This window comes from Ictalurus furcatus, chromosome 9, assembly GCF_023375685.1.
Source record: "Ictalurus furcatus strain D&B chromosome 9, Billie_1.0, whole genome shotgun sequence".
NCBI classification, from domain to species: domain Eukaryota; kingdom Metazoa; phylum Chordata; class Actinopteri; order Siluriformes; family Ictaluridae; genus Ictalurus; species Ictalurus furcatus.
In genome coordinates, this window is record NC_071263.1 from 2,777,501 (window position 1) to 2,793,769 (window position 16,269).

At 45.6% G+C, this 16,269-nt stretch overlaps 1 protein-coding gene across 6 annotated transcripts in view; it reads right to left on the bottom strand.

The window, feature by feature from the left end:
* foxn3 (forkhead box N3) overlaps window positions 1-16,269 on the bottom strand; it is a 136,282-nt gene that overhangs the window by 952 nt on the left and 119,061 nt on the right. For 5 of the 6 annotated variants that reach the window (XM_053632704.1, XM_053632699.1, XM_053632703.1 and 2 more), the window contains exons 5-7: window positions 6,314-6,376; window positions 4,403-4,511; window positions 1-591 (exon numbers count right to left, since the gene is read on the bottom strand). The exon at window positions 1-591 is cut by the window's left edge and continues 952 nt beyond it. In XM_053632704.1, the coding sequence (XP_053488679.1) occupies window positions 102-591; window positions 4,403-4,511; window positions 6,314-6,376 (662 nt within the window). In that variant the 3' untranslated portion in view covers window positions 1-101. The remainder of the gene's footprint in view (window positions 592-4,402; window positions 4,512-6,313; window positions 6,377-16,269) is intronic. The other variant, XM_053632705.1, reaches the window with a different exon arrangement.

A 16,269-nucleotide genomic window follows, 5' to 3' on the forward strand; every position in this document is an offset into this window, starting at 1 on the left:
AAAAGTGATGTTTCTTTTCTCTCTCTCTCGCTCTCTCTCGCGCTCTCTCTCTCTCTCTCTCTCTCGCTCTCTCTCTCTTTCTCTCTTCCTCATAACACAGTTTAGTTATTTTTCATGGACTCTTTTTGCTCTTTCTGGCCCTTGGCCGTCCGGTTGGTGATATTGTTCAAACAGGCTCTGACGCCAGCCAGGTGGAGCAGAGAACCCGCCGCCTCCTTCATCTCCTCGTCATCGCTTTCCGGAGGCTTCTCGGTGCGCCTCTTTTTTAAAGGCAGCATGTCACTGGCCACTCTCTGTTTGACCTTTGTCAAATGGTGCCACTTGTTGTGCTGCGCCAGGGCCAGAGCGTCCACCGCCCACTCTTTGGGCTCCTTCTTGATCTTGGCCCTGTCGTCGTCGTCCGTGTCGCTGGTGGCGTCGTGACCGTGGAACTCGGACGCGCCGCAGTCGAGCGGCGTTTTCTCTCCGGTGGTCGAGTTGGAAGTTTTGCCAAAGCTGTAGTTGTGGTCCTCCTTGGGGTCGCTGCTGACCAGAGGAGAGTCGCAGGACGGCTCGCTTTCGCTGCGGATCCTGCAGCCGGCCAGGACTGACCTAATTACACAGCCGAAAGACGTGTCACGTGGTTAGGAAACACAACAACACGGTCATAGTGTGTGTTAAAAAGAATTCAGTACTTTCTAGCCGACTAATCTCATTAAAAAGCAATGGCTGTCCTAAGACCTGCTGCTGTGATCATAAAGACTGTATCCCGTGATTCTTATTCACAACGGGCCGTATTCGTGAGCTCCGCGAAGCGTACGTCTCAGTTATGTGTGATTCTGATTTTAGACTTCTTTTCCTCGCGTAATATCGGCTCACGCCAAGGACCGATTTATGTTTCGGGGTGTAAATACAGCAACAAAAAAGTAAAAGTAAAATAAAGTTATGAATTAACTTAAAAAGAGCTGCTGGCGTACCGGACGAGTTCTCGGTCAGCTTGTCCTTCAAACCACGGCCACGCTTTCTTTACCTTTTCATTAAGGATTTAAGTCGACGTCCATTTTTCTATAAAGCTGCTTTGTGACAGTGTCTATTGTTAAAAGCGCTGTGCAGAATTGATCATTAAACTATGTAAATCGATGCTTTTGTGTACATATTTACTCCTTATGTACAGTCCTGTTTGGTTATTTGCAGAGATCCGTCTCTGTAGAAATCCGCTCTAGCTCTGCCAGACTGTTCTGGTTCTTTTTGTAAAACACCATCTTTATGCGGTGTATGAAATTTCCAGCTGGATTTAGGTCACACTCTAACTAGGCCATTCATTCCTTCAGCTTTTTATTCTCCAGCACCTGGACTTCTAGTTACGTGCCTGCTGATGCTGTGATGTTAAAGGCTGAGTGAAGCTTTAGTGTAAGAATCTTGCTTTTATTGTTGTTGTTGTTGTTGTTGTTGTTTCTGTTTCTCTTGGAGCAAATGCTGTTGAACTTAAATTAAACATCTTTGCCCATCTGGATTGCTTCCGAGGAAAACGAAGCTACTCTATTATCCTGATATAAACGCATAGAGAAGAAGATGATTTGGAAAATGCAGTCTTTTGCCCGATTAGAGCGGCGGTTTGTAATTTCGAAGTCTTTCTCGTCCTGTACCGATCGCATCGTTCCGACGATACCTTAGAAAAAGTATCGACTTGCTTATTTAACTCATCGCGTAACGGAGCCGACTGCATTCTTCATTTCAAGCTCCGGTTAGAAATTTTTCTGGCCCAGAATTTAGGCCAGACCAACAAATGTTTGTTTACCAACAAACATCACTGCGGAAGACAAATGTGCAAAAGAATTTCGTGCAAATGCAAATTCGGACAATTTAAGCGTAAAAAAAAACAACAAAAAAACGCCGCAAGTCGCGTCACATATTTTGGAAAAAAAAAGTCGCAGCAAAAATCAAACAACATCAACAAGACACATGGGTAGTAATTGTAGGTAGGAACTAAAGCCGGAACTAAACCGAGGAACCGTCGGACCACGTGAGCCATGGGATTGGTCTGAGGAATTAATCAGCCTCTCGCTTTCCTGCTTGTTAGTGCGAACGAAAGGTAAGACACTTGCTTAGCGCTGGTCTCACGCCGGTTGTCTAGTGAAATGTACTGTTAAAGCTTTTAAAGTTTTATTTGCATCCAGCATGCATTATGATGGCCATGTTGGTGTTGTGCTACTCTGGTCTAATCCATGACTTATGTTTTTTTCCCCCACTGTGAGTCATGAGCTAATGAAATTAAACACGTCTCACGGCCTTGAAATGTACTTCAGCTTTGAAGCACCTCTCCAGCTGACCGACGGCGCTATTATAAACCTAATTAATGGAGCTGGATTGCGAAATGGCCTGATCTTAGTGGAGAAGTAATGCCTAGAAATGGCAAAGGAGCGCATTTATTTCCATTTATATCCCTCATCAACAAAGCACAGAATTACTCGAATGAAACGCCTTTTCAACCAGCCCAGTGCTACAGGTCAGGGGTTTAGCGAGACGGCAGGTCTGCAGGCGTCGCGTCTGCAAGCTTAGAAAAAATTGAATCAAATAAATAAATAAACAAAGCGGAGAGCTTTTCCACATCCGGTCGCGTTTCTGTGTTTACGGCTCATGAATTATAGCCGTCGCGCACAGGCACGCGGAAACGGGAAGCGCGCTCGATAATTTAAGCCTAAATGCGGCGTTCCGGTGGCGAGTAACGCGATCTGTCAGTCGGCATGTTAACATCTCAGACGCGCCACGTTGGAAACGTGCGGTTTGTATATGCATATTTGAGTGTCGAGTGAGTGTGTGTGCCAGCAAATAGGCGTGTGTAAAGGTCACACGTTCTCCGTTAAACCGGGTGATGATGGTTTTTTTTTCTTTTCGTAATGATACAGTGTTACAGTGGAACACAGAAAAGGGATGGGGTTTCTGGGTAAAAAGGTGTCCTATGAGCACACCTGGAGGCCCTGGGGCATGAACGTCCACACACACATAGATACAAAACCTGTCCACACCTGTCTCTCCATGGACCTGTTTCAGCTGGCAGCTCTGACGGTTTCTCTGTCACTCTGAATGGCGTTTTCTAAAGCGCTGCACTTCGCGACTGCGATGCTTTCATAAGGAAACTGCTGATCTTTCCCTATATGGACGGACGAAACCATCGACGCATCAGCGTGATGAGGAGAGGACATCCGCACGCGTGTGTGTGTGTGTGTGTGTGTGTGTGTAAGGGAGGAAGGCCGCACTTAGGAGTCTAGGCTTATGAATGTTTTACCTGATGAAAGACCATCCACTCAATCCACTCAGGAAATACTTCCTGTATGTGATTCATTATTTATACGTGTGTATTTCGGCCATTTTGACAGCTCAAATACTCGCGTTCCCAGGCCGGGCGGGGGTGGGGTTTATCCGTAGCCTTGAAAAAACTTTATTTTGTTTAGTTCGATTTTTTTTTCTATACATCTTACTGTGTGGTGTTAAACCACATATGAGGTGATGGCATCTATTACTCTTACAGTTCTATGACAGCTTAGCTTTGTCAGTGTTTTCACACCGCCATTTCTTTTTCCTTATGACAACTGGCCGCAGTTCCCAGCTAAACTGGCACAGTAACCGAACAACATTTGCCCCAGAAAAGCCCTGCCTAAAATGTCACGGTAAGCAATCAGACCAGATTTCCTGCCACGAAATGTTAAAGTAATGAAACGGAGTACAGGATATCACGGTGACCCACGAGATCATAGTTCCTGCCCTCGATGGCGCTGTAGCCAATCAGGTAACATTGTTTTGTTTTTTTTTACACAAAATGCACTAAAAGTACGTACTCTTTTTTTTTTGTGAAGAAAAAGTACACACTTTTGACTGTGTAGAAAAAGAGCACGCGAGTACCGGGACACACTAACGCGTCATGTAAAGGACGAGAGCGGCGTTGCCTTGTTACGCACACACGTCATTCCTTATATGTTATACTATATCATTTATCATTCCCTCCATTTACACCTCTCTAAAATGCGTCTTGAATTCGGCGAAGCAACCCGTCACTAAACTCCTCCCTCTCTTCCTCCCTCTCTTCCTCGCGCAAGGATCTGCGGGTAATATTAGCTGAATAAGTTGTCCACTTCGAACATCTATCGGAAGTAGTAGACCATCCTTTGTACGAGTATACCTTTGGGATACTCATTTCAACATACTAGCATTTGGGACGCACTAATGCTAATCTCGGGTACTATTTAGGACGGATACTGGGCGAAGTGGGACGCAGCAACGGTAACCAATCAAAATGGAACAGGAAATAAATGGATTGCATTTCCTGCCTCGGTCACAGTAACCCGATCAGAGCTCAGTTCCTGCCTGAAATGTCAGGTCAAAACAAGAAAAGATTGGTGGACGAGTGAAAAGAGGCGGGACTAACCTGACGGCGGCGGCTCTGCTGCCGATAGGACTGATGGGAAGAGGTCGAATTCCTGGGAAGAGGCCCGGGCTCATCATACAAGCTCCGTTCCGGATCACTCCCTGAGGGACTGCGGAGGAGACATGGATAAAACGGCCGTTAATGTGAGACCATGTGAGGGTCTACAACACCGACACGCCTATAGCACGCACACACACACACACACACACACTCACTCACTCATACACATATGCACGGCCGCCCACAGCGAGTATCACCCCACACAAACACCACAGCATGTGAGTACATGTGATTCAGCCGTAATCACAGATGGCACAAAGATGAATGCGAGTCATAAACAGACATACGAGAGAAAATCAGCGGGAGCGGAAAATATTGATTCATTCTAAAGCTACACCACCGTATTTGATCACCGTGACCCAAACACCATTAGCGTGCGCTATTAAATGGCTTCCGTCGTCTGCTTTGCACATCACGAGCGGGCGTTTCCAACAGCGAGGCGGCGGAAGGAGGATTTTTAATTTTTCTCCCCGTTCTAAAAATATCCGAATTGAAAACTTCATAAAGGCGGCGAGAGAGAGAGAGAGAGAGAGAGAGAGGGAGGGAGAGAGAGAGAGATTTCTCAGACAAAAAAAAAAAAGATTATGTTTGGAAAATGAACCATGAACCATAAAAGAAATCATAAAAAGAAGTGAGAATAACAGTTAGTGTGAAGGGTTTTGTTTAAAATCGGGTTGTAGAGTTACAGGTGCATCTAAAAAAAAGTTTGAATATCGTGGGAAAAGTACATTTTTTTCCTGTAATTTATTTCAAAATGTGGAACTTTGATATATTCTAGATTCATTACGTGTTAATCTCGATGATTACGGCTCACGGGAATCAAAAATCCGCTGCCTCGGAATATTCGAATGAAGAATTTATAATACAGAAATGTCGACCTGAGAAGATCTCTAAACAGCGAGTTGACTCAAAACACCTGCGAAGGTTTCCTGAGGCTTTAATCTCTCAGTCTGGGTCAGTACACACACACAATCACGGGGAAGATGGAAGTCAATGTTGCGTTTCATTTGGAAATCAAGGTTCCAGAGTCTGGAGGAAGAGTGGAGAGGAACAGAATCCAAGCTGCTTGAAGTCCAGTGTGACGTTTCCACAGTCGGTGATGATTTGGGTTGCCATGTGATCTGCTGGTGTTGGTCCAGTGTGTTTTCTCGAGTCGAGAGTCGATGCAGCGTCTCCCAGGAGATTTTAGAGAACTTCATACGTCCATCTCCTGACGAGTTTTATGGAGACGCTGATTTCCTTTTCCAGCAGGACTCGACACCTGCCCACAGCGCCAAAACTTCTAGTAACTGGTTTACTGACCGTGGTATTACTGTGCTTGATCGTCCAGCCGACTCGCCTGACCCGAACCCCAACCCCATAGAGAATCTACGAGAGACACCAGACCCGACAATACAGACGAGCTGAAGACCGCTATCAAAGCAACCTGGACTTCCAGAACACCTCAGCAGTGCCTCAGGCTGATCGCCTCCACGCCACGCCGCACTGATGCATTAATTCCTGCAAAAGGATTAAAACCCCGACCGAGTATCAGCGCATAAATTAACATACTCTTCTCAGGTCGACATTTCTGTATTATAAATTCTTTATTCTGATATTTTGAGGTACTGGATGTTTGATTTCCGTGAGCTGTAAGCCGTCATCCTCGAGATTAAAACAACAACAAAAAAAAGGCTTGAAATAGTTCACATCACGTATAATGAATCTAGAATATATGAAAGTTCCACTTTGTGAATTAAATCACGGGGGGAAAAAAATGAACTTTTCCACGATATTCGAATGTTTTTTGAGATGCGTCTGTATTCCATTGGTGTGTATCTCACAGGGTGGATCCTTTCAGCCACTACTCACAGAACTCGGGCGCCTCAGGACGATTCAAACACATCATGGACACGGCAGCGTCTATATCGGCATCTACAGGATGCAAAGAACAGCTCAACTCCACTTAGTGTGACTCTATTTCTGAACTTCCGGTGCTTCACCGAGTCAAAAAAAAGCAACCGTCACCAAAGAGACCACACTTCCTGCCTAGCATGTAATCGTAAGCAAATGGACCACATTTCATGACCAAAATGTACAATCCCCAAAAGTCTGAACTCATGTACTTCACTGAAGCATTATTTATTTATTTATTTATTTATTAATCTTTACAGAATTCTCCATCAGATGTAGGACTCTAGTTGGCCGAATGAAGATTGAACGGAGCCCGCGAGAGCAGCCCTGAACACACTTGATGGCTCCTCTCCTTTCTGATCCCAGGATGAGGCATCATTTCACTCCGTCCGGGAAATGGCCTCTGATGGAAAGCAGATGGCAGACGTGGAAAAAAAAAAAGAAAAAAAAAAAAGGAGGAAAACAACTATCCGCTCGAATTCCAGCACACCCCTCTACCCATTAGGAAGGAGCGCTGTTGCCTTGGCAACCCCTCCCTCCCTATGTATATGCCATACTTTCAGAAGTGTGAGGTGTGGCGAGGAGGAGAACAGCTGCGCTGGAGTCGGCCCTCTCTGCCCCTCACAAAGGTGAAGAGACAGCGCGACTACATGAGCGCGTGATGTGAAGTGACAGAAGGACGCAGCCCCGGTCCTGATTAGCGTGGATGGGCGACCAAACTGAATGCTTAATAAGCTTGCTTCATGTTGAGCCTTCAGGAACAACAGCAAGAAACAAAAGGCGACCGAGGACGATTGTGGGAGGGTTTGAGACTGTTTAACAGAATCACATTCACATGTTTTAAGCAATCATAACATGGACATAAAATGTGTGTGTGTGTGTGTGTGTGTGTGTGTGGCGGATATGCTCTTGGTACTTTTCTGGCCATCTTTGTGGTGAAGGTAAACTGAAGTTCAGCGGCAGGGTGTGAGTGAACACATTATCCAAAGGTGTGATTAGAAACGATGTAAGATTAGATCTCACAGCCGTCCAACAACCGCCTGCTTTCCGCATACGACGTAAACGCGTACGTATCGTTCATACCCTCATCTCTGTGCTGTCGAATTCATGATTCTGATTGGTCAGAAGGTGTTGATCGCAGCTTTATATTAACGCGCTCGTCAGAGGAAAGCGTGTGCGATCGTAGACGAGGTTCCTGTAAGGAAACGCTTATGGAAGGAGTCTCCAGTGTCAAGCATTTTGCAACGGTAAAGCCGTGCGGTTTCTCGGTAACACGATACGCTGCGTTTTTTCGAGTCGAGAATGAGAAGCAAAGAGGCTGGTAAAGGAACGAGGGGCTTTATAGCTGCTAGAAAGTAAGCGAGAACAGGAACTCACTTGTCTGGCAGACTTTAATTGTAACTGTAACCGGATAAAACAAACGCAAGTGGCGTACTACTAAGCTAAACGCTTAAAAAAACAACCAAAACAGCCCCAAAAACTGCAAAAATACAGCCCAGTTGGAATGGTGGTGTACTTACACATGAGCCAGAGTGACTCCTGTAAGGCACTGGCGTCTGTACAAACACTCACACTGGGAAACAGAGTGCTTTTGCTGCTCCACAAGCAATGAAAGAGCCAATCTTGTCTCTCAGTGGAGCTCAGAGCCTGTGGGTAGGCGCCCTGGCCCTCTCACTAAAGCCATGCCGAGTGCAGAGAGGGAAATGATGCCATCCGTACACCTACTGTATGCTCTGTCTCTGCATCCTCTTCCTCTTAAGCGTATTAATGTCCTGGCCTTGAAAAGAGAGCCTCCATTAGATCTCCCTCTTTTTTTTTTTAAAAAAAAAAAAAAAGACTTCTTTGTCTCTCTTTCTTAGGCGCTAAAGCTGCGATCAGAGAAAATGTAATGCAGTTACCCATTTTTTTTTTTTTTTGGTTCATCATTCACTTGTTTCAAACTTATCTCAAACGTACTAATTACATCCCCCATTCTGACTGCCAGCACTGCACCGCTTGCACTACTACGACTTGTCCAGCAGGGGGACGGTGCACTACTGAGCACACTCTCATGGAGAATTGCAGCCATTTACTCTATTTCAAGCAAAATAAATAAATAAGAATCAATTCAAACTGACATTAAGATGGCCTTGCTCTGACTCACTGCGAGTTCGATTTCTTGAAAATAGGTACCGATCTAAATCTGTTACGATTGATAATAAGAATAACAACAGTTTCATTTCCTATAAAGCCTTTATCTGTGCGTTAGAGCATGTGTCTAAAAACAAAGTCGCACATCAGTGAATGGGTGTATAGATGGGCGGGGGGGGGGGGGAAAACACCTTCTACTTAGTGTTGTTAAAACAATTCATCTGAAGTCCTACTGTCGGGGGGGGGGGGGGGGGGGGGGAAGTTTTCTGGTCCGGGTCAGACTTTTAAGGGCTCTTCGCTTAGCACTCTGGGGGAAACCATTAGAACCCTACACCAGATCATTGCCCTATCAGAAGAACCCTTAAATATCCAATGGATCATTGAAGAACCCTTTTTTCTGAGTGCACTAGATTCTCGACAAACGGCACCAAGAACACAAACCCCAACAGCACCCCCTCACCCCAATCCCCACCCTCCCACAACTACACACAAACACAATTATTCACACCCAGGGGCTGCCGCCGGCATGTTTTTGGGAGGTGGGAGGAAACCGGAATAGCCAGAAGAAACCCGCATGGACACCAGGAGAACATGTGACACTACACAGTAACTGAAGCTTCCTGTTTTGCCACCATGCCACCTTCAAAGTGCACAGAAAATATTGGGGCTGAGGTCTGCTTTCTAAGACTCCTGAGATGGAACAGAAAGCCTCAACTTAGCTACGTTCCCGGGCATGGTGGATTTCGGCACGTCTACGACTTTAAAAAGGCAACTTTCTTTGGAGGTCTTGAGTTTCGTATCAGCGCCGAATGAAACGCAGCCTCTCAGAGCTCTTCATAATGGTCCATCTTGGCCTTTTGTGGCACGGTTTCGAGCACGTCCATCTCCTTAGGCAAACAAGGCTCTTTGGTGAAAAGGATCTTAAGACGTCTGTCTCTCTGACAGGAGATTTCTGGAGTGCTTTCGGCTTTTGTTTCTCGCACAATAAAGCGTGGGGCTGACGGCGGTGCAGCTCCTACATCTGGGCCTATGACACGCACGGCTAGTTCCGCAGAGTGCGCTTCTGACTACACAAAAGGCGAAGCGGCAGGGTTCTCCGTTCAGGAGCCTCCGGCCTCCTCCTCGCTGTCGACACGCTCCACTCTCTCTATAAGCGCAGGTCAAAGGGCACGGGCAGAGCTGCGTGAGGGACTGAGGGACGGCCCTGTTTGTTTATGGCTTCTGTGTAGAGATGAGAGTTTGCCTCAAGGGCACGGAGCACTTTCACCTCTTCGGGTAGAAAGAAAAATCAACACGGGTTGTGTGCCGGAATCCGGCTAGACACCACGCTGAGATGTTCGGAGATGTTCTTATCTTCTTCGAGGTACGGGTCACGGATGTGCATCTTAAGCGATTAAGATGCACGATGCTGATAATTAGGAGATATTAAAAACAGCCATATGGATTTAATGTTTAATCAAAGCACACACACACACACACAGGCTCAGACAGAGCAAAATAACGGGATGGAAAATGATTTTGTTGGGACTGGAAAAAACGGCTGACCGAAATTTCCTTAAAACCCCGAGGACGTGAAGTCTCCGAGTCTCCTCTAATGAGGTTAATTTGGGGTTTTATGAACACAATCGGCAGGAAAAAGTCTACATTTCTAATGGGCTCCATGCATTCCAAGAGCTGTTCTTACGTATCGCTAACATAAACTTGACTCTCACCGATCGCAGGGATAATTATCGCTCGTCCCGCTCACACAGCTTTCATTAAATCTATGCTTTCCTGTTTAAAAGTCTTTAGTGTCAGCTCATGGGAAAGTCTTTACGACGGAGGAGTTTACGCGTCTTTGCGGTTTCTCGGTAACGTGACAAGCTGAGATTTTTTTCTTTCTCTCGGTCTTGTTAACTTGAAGAGGGGGGAAAAAAACCCAAGGCGGGTGAGGGAACGACTGTTTATAGCTGCTGTAACGTAATTGAGAACGTGGACTAGCTTAGGAGAAGAGTAATTGAGGACGTTATAGGAAAGCAATCCATGTCGGGACGGTAACGGTAATATTAAGCCACACCCACTAGGATAAGTTCAGTCGCTGTTTGAGTAGCTTTTTTTAATTCAAACATCAAGATTTGTAACATTTTTTTTGGACACGTTACATCACATCTCCTAAGCAAATTCTCTACGGGAATCGAATATCATGTCCCGGAAAGCATATCAGCACGGAGAGGGTGGAAAAAAAAAACAACCCCAATGACATAGCACCGTTAACCAAACATGCAAAGGAAGAGCAAATCAGTGCCGAAATAAATGACACAAAACCCAAAATGAAGGCACAGCGTACTCTATTTCCGTCTTCCTTCATTTGGGTTTTGGCAGTGGGGTCGCTCGCTGCTCCCAGCTGCTCCCATCTTCCTCCACAGCTGGAGATGTGAGCTGCTCTGCCTGACCTGAGATCAGCGCCAGGAGGGACTGCGCTTCCTGCTGGGCCATGAATATCTGATCCGGCACACGGAGTTCAGATTAACCGCTGTTCGACTTAATGGCGAGACGCAGCCGTGTCAGCGTGACGGGATAAGAAAGCGGAAATAAATAAATAAATACATACATACATAAATAACCCACAATGCATTCTGCATCCCTATCGCCTCGTCACGTCACTCCATTTCTCCTCTACCGTGTCCTCTGGTGGTGGGTCTCTCAGAAAGAGACAGAGACAGAAGAGAGAAAGAGAGAAAATGACAGGGTGTGTCTATGATAAATACCAGGCACTCTGTAAATTTGGCACCTGCTGCTGCGCAAATAAAGCCCATGCATTTAGTCGAATTCTTTCCCCTGATGAACGATAGGCTGCAGATTGGATTGGAGGGAAATCGGTTTTCAGCTAAAATATATCCGCGTGATAAACGACAGCATTAGGTCGGAAAGGAAAAAGCTCATGTAGCTCATGTGGTCTCATTCTGGGCGTGGATGTGAGAGGGACAGCGCCCGGTCCTGCCTGCAGCTTACACCACCTTCCACAATAACCATAAAAGTGTCAAAAAAACCTCCGCCGGAGACGTGTCCAGTCCATCCACCAGCTCTCTCTTTCTCTACTTTTGACTCTCTGCTGATCAATTAAGACAGGAAGACCATCTCTAGATCGCTTTTTTCTTTCCTCTTAACAGACAGTGATGAAGGACACTGGAATCAAAGACCTGCTAAAAACATCGTTTTGAGGGAAAGTCGAACGCTGAGTTCCTGACAGCTAGGACACGTTCAGATGACCTCCGATGTTTAACCTTGGGGGGGGAAATGATCGCCGAAGCTAGCTTAGCGCCTGTGTGGCTATAAAAACGCTTTCAACTAGCTTCTAAAATGTCCAGTTGATTTGGTATTGCTTCATTTATTTTAAAAGTCGAATGTACAATATTTGCAAATTCATACAGCCGATAAAACAAGACCTACGCTAACCCGAACCCTAACCCTAACCCTTTCTGTGGGAATGTAAGGTGAAGCAGTTGCTCTGGAGAAGCACTAACGAATTAGTAACAATAAATTAAACGATGCACGAATTACTACAATTTCAGAAACCCATACACGTGCACGGTTTGATAAACAATACATTAACCACACTAGTCTACCACAATACTACTATATCTGGTGATTGTAAAGAAAAGCACGTGCGAATAAACACTTTAAAAGTTTAAAACCGTATTATTTCACGCCTCCGTTTTGGACTACGTGACCAATTCCAACTCTCTTAAGAACCTCAGACTTTCCGAGCGGGTATTATGACTAGAACGGCTATTCAAACGGATTTTTCTTAGCTCTAGGTCGGAAGCTTCCCGCTAGGCAGCGTTGACAAAGAAAAGAAATAAAAAGAAAGCTTTTACCATTGACTTCAACGATACGCAGTGATGAGTCGAAACGACCCGTTTAAAAAGTTCACGAATGTTGAACTTCTGTCGGGTTGGGATCGTCCCGCGTAGCGCTTAAGCCGTTCAGAGCTCAAGGGAGGAACTGATCCAATTACCCACGACTTTTCTTTTTTTTTACGATCCAAAAATCTAGAAGGTCAGCTCACGGCGATAAATATGCATTATTTTACGATAAGGAGAGACGATCCTGATAACAGCACTATGTAGCTATTAGCATGAAATGCTAACGACCGCCTCGTTAAAATGAAGCACTATGGATTATTGTTAAATAATACTTTCAGTCAAAGGACGTTTTTTAAACGTGAGCGTAAAAAAAATAAAAGGAGCTTTCGCTGGGGAACATTAGCAGGCTAGTGTAGCACTGCAGGACCGATTTCTAGTAAAAAAAAACAAAACAAAACAAAAAAAAATACAGCAATTTGAGACAAAAAGAATACAAATAGCTGCAGGAGAAACAAGGATTTTTATTTCTGGATATTTCTATGCATATTTTATCACCTTGAACAGCATGTTCCCTTTTCAGTTCTCATTCTGAGTATACAGACCCAAAAAATAAATAAATAAATATATATATATATTGATCTCCGCCCAAAAACATGACTACAACAAACCGGCAACGCATATCAATGCGTTTGTTTCTTTTTTCTTTTTTCTTTTTTTTTTCTACCAGATGCCAAGAAATGGTTTTGTGCGAGCAGCCTCAGGGTTTTGGGTGTAAGAGGAAAAACCTGGCACTTGGCTGGAACAGATTTAAAAGCCTCTTGTAGGACACAGTGAGACAAGTGACCTCCTTAGGGACCGAGTGTGTTCACATCTCCGTTACAACTATTTAAAATGCTGAAATATCAGCCGAGACATTCCGTCCACGTTCAGACGCCGCTCATCGCTGCTCCTCTGTCCCGACAGACCGCGCGTGGGGTTAGTGAAGGGGAAACGACACGCATGTCTCAGTGTCACGCGCAGCTCGCCATCAACTGGCCTTCGACGGAAAGCGGCTGTGAGCCAGGCGAACTCTCTTCTTAACCCGTCCCGCGGTTGTTCTCCCGGCTCTCTGCGATGGATAGCGGCGGAAGCGAGAGGCCGCTGAAGTTTTAACGCTCGCCTTTGATTGTGCAGACACGACAAATCTGCCCCGCTGACGATAAAGCACAAGTGAGATAAGATCTATTATTCACAGAGCGGAAACCTGAGCTTTGATTTCAGTCGAGGCATCAGATGGGCCTACGGTACAGAGTGAAATGAACAGCCCTTCAGAGCGAACGCGTGTCAGTCGGAGCCCGTTAAGATTTTTAATTGACGCTGGAACAAATACAACAAGCGCACGAACACAAAAACAAACACACGCGGCACTGTGAGAGAGAGCGATCCTAAAGATATGTTAATATATCAATGCTTGATTAAGGATTTGAATTCTTAGCGGTTAGCACGTTCGCATCACACGTCCAGGGTTGAGGGTTCGATTCCCGCCGCTGCCCTGTGTGGGCGGAGTTTGCGTGTTCTCCCCGTGCTGCGGGGGTTTCCTCCGGGTACTCCGGTTTCCTCCCCCAGTCCAAAGACATGCACGGTAGGCTGATCGGCGTGTCCAAAGTGTCCGTAGTGTATGAACGGGTGTGTGATTGTGTGTGTGATTGTGCCCTGCGATGGATTGGCACCCTGTCCAGCGTGTACCCCGCCTTGTGCCCGATGCTCCCTGGGATAGACTCCAGGTTCCCCGCGACCCTGTTGGATAAGCGATACAGAAGATGGACGGATGGATGTATATGAATAAAGGCCTGTCTTTATATGCTGTATATCTATATTTTTCCCAGGTTAGCTAGGAACCGTATGTTAGCAAACAGTACTTAGCGAAGGTTAGCGTACAAGTACAGCTCGACTCCCTGATTGGTGACCTCTATTTTGGTCTCATTGTGTGTTTTACGTCATAAAACAACGACCACAGCTGATCCCACCCACCAAGGTTGATTCATAGGTGAGCTTACAATGAAATAAACCAATACAAATGGGTGGCAAATTAAACAAAACAACAACAACATCAAGGTTGTGAGCAAGAATCCAGAACAGCTTCACTGTGCTTTAGCACGGCTCTCTGGAACTAAACTAGAGCGATTAACACCGTTCTTCTACAAGACATGACCTCATTTGGTGTTTTGATGATGATGGTGGACAGCGCTGTCTATCCCGTCAACATTGCGCGTGATGTCCGAAGGCCATAGCGTCTGATTTACATCATTTTCGTCCTTATTAAACCACTCAGTGGGCCTTCGTGCTCTGTGTGTGGGGGCGGGGTCATCCTGGAAGAGACCACGCCCAGGATCCTAGGATACCTAGGATCCCCGCCCAGCACAGCGTAACAGTATAACGTGGCTACTATTTTTGCATTTCATTTGCTGTATATTCCACATGTTTATCATACCCTTTGGTGCGATTTGGGCTTTTATAATGAAATAATGACAATATTAATAACGGTGAAGAAGAAGAAGAGGACGGAGAACACCCACAGAAGTGCATCGTCTGGTACTCGAGCGAAAGAGAGTACCAATAAATAAATAAATAAATCCGGAAAAAGGTCAATTACCGTTTCTATAATGATGTGGACAGGGATTTGCTTGTTTGCAATAACGACTCTGTTTAATTGCGCAGTTAATCACATGCCTTCCCAAAATACACTGTGTTTCATAAACACACAAGCAGAGTGTGTATATCCCGTGTGACGCCGAGGACGAGCCGGAGACGTTGGACAGAGACGTAGAGGAGGACAGAAACAAGACAGACATCCAGAGACTGTTATTTTAGGTGCTTTCTAATGCTGGTGTATTAGGAGCGTTAGACGGCGAACGCGAGAGCTAGTGTGAGCTAAAAACAGAAGGCACGCAGTCAGTGGTGAGCCGCTTCATTTTCAGAAGTCATTTTTGGCATCTGTAGTAGGTCGCGTCCCTGCTGCGCTGTAAACCGGAGGGCATGCAGATGGGTTTCCATGACTGCCATCGCGTGGTGGGATTCAGAGACGCTGAGCTGGTCTGCTGTGACAGCCGAGACGCTGACGCCGACGCTGAAATCATCCACAATGGGTAACGGTGTCGCTTACACGGAGGTCACGGCCGTCATACTTAGCTAGCTAGACAACAGCACCATCGAGTACGTTATTAGATATTACTAGCTGGCTAGCAGAACACTGACTGGCTGTTTGGAGGAGCTACTGTAGGTCGGTAGCGAGTGATTATCGCACTATGAAATCACGTATTAAATTAGTCCATCTCTGTTGATTATTTTCTTATAAAAGCATGCCCTGAAGGTTTTTTTTTTCTTTTAAACTGCAGCAATTTGCCAACGATTAAAGAACGACAAACCATACATTTCCATACGTCATCCGTTTATTGTTACATTCAACGCTGGAACATCAGATAAACAAGTTAGTTCCTGTTCTCACTTATGCTACAGCAGCTATAAACTCATGTTCCCTCACTAGCCTCTCTTTCTTCGCTCTCTTGAAGTTAATAAGACAAAAAGAACGTGCAAAATTACAGCTTTAATAATAATAAGAAGAAGAAGAATTCCGCCAGTTTCCATCGCCAACATCGTGCTCGTCATCGTCTAGACGGCTAACTAGCCGAGCCCAGTCTCACTCTGCAACTCCGAGTCCATTGTTCCAAGCAATACCAATGACCCCTAATGTCAGAGCGTCTTTAAATAGACCGGCATCACATCGTCCTTCAGTAAGGATGACATCAAGGACATCGTCATAGTCCTGACGCTGCCGATTTCCCCGCTACAGAACCTGAAGGAATGCTGGAAGACGTGGTGCTTACGGCCGCCACGTTAGCTGCTAAACGGACGAAACGAACGCCGTTCATTTCCCGTCACTCGAGCTCCATCCGGTTCTCA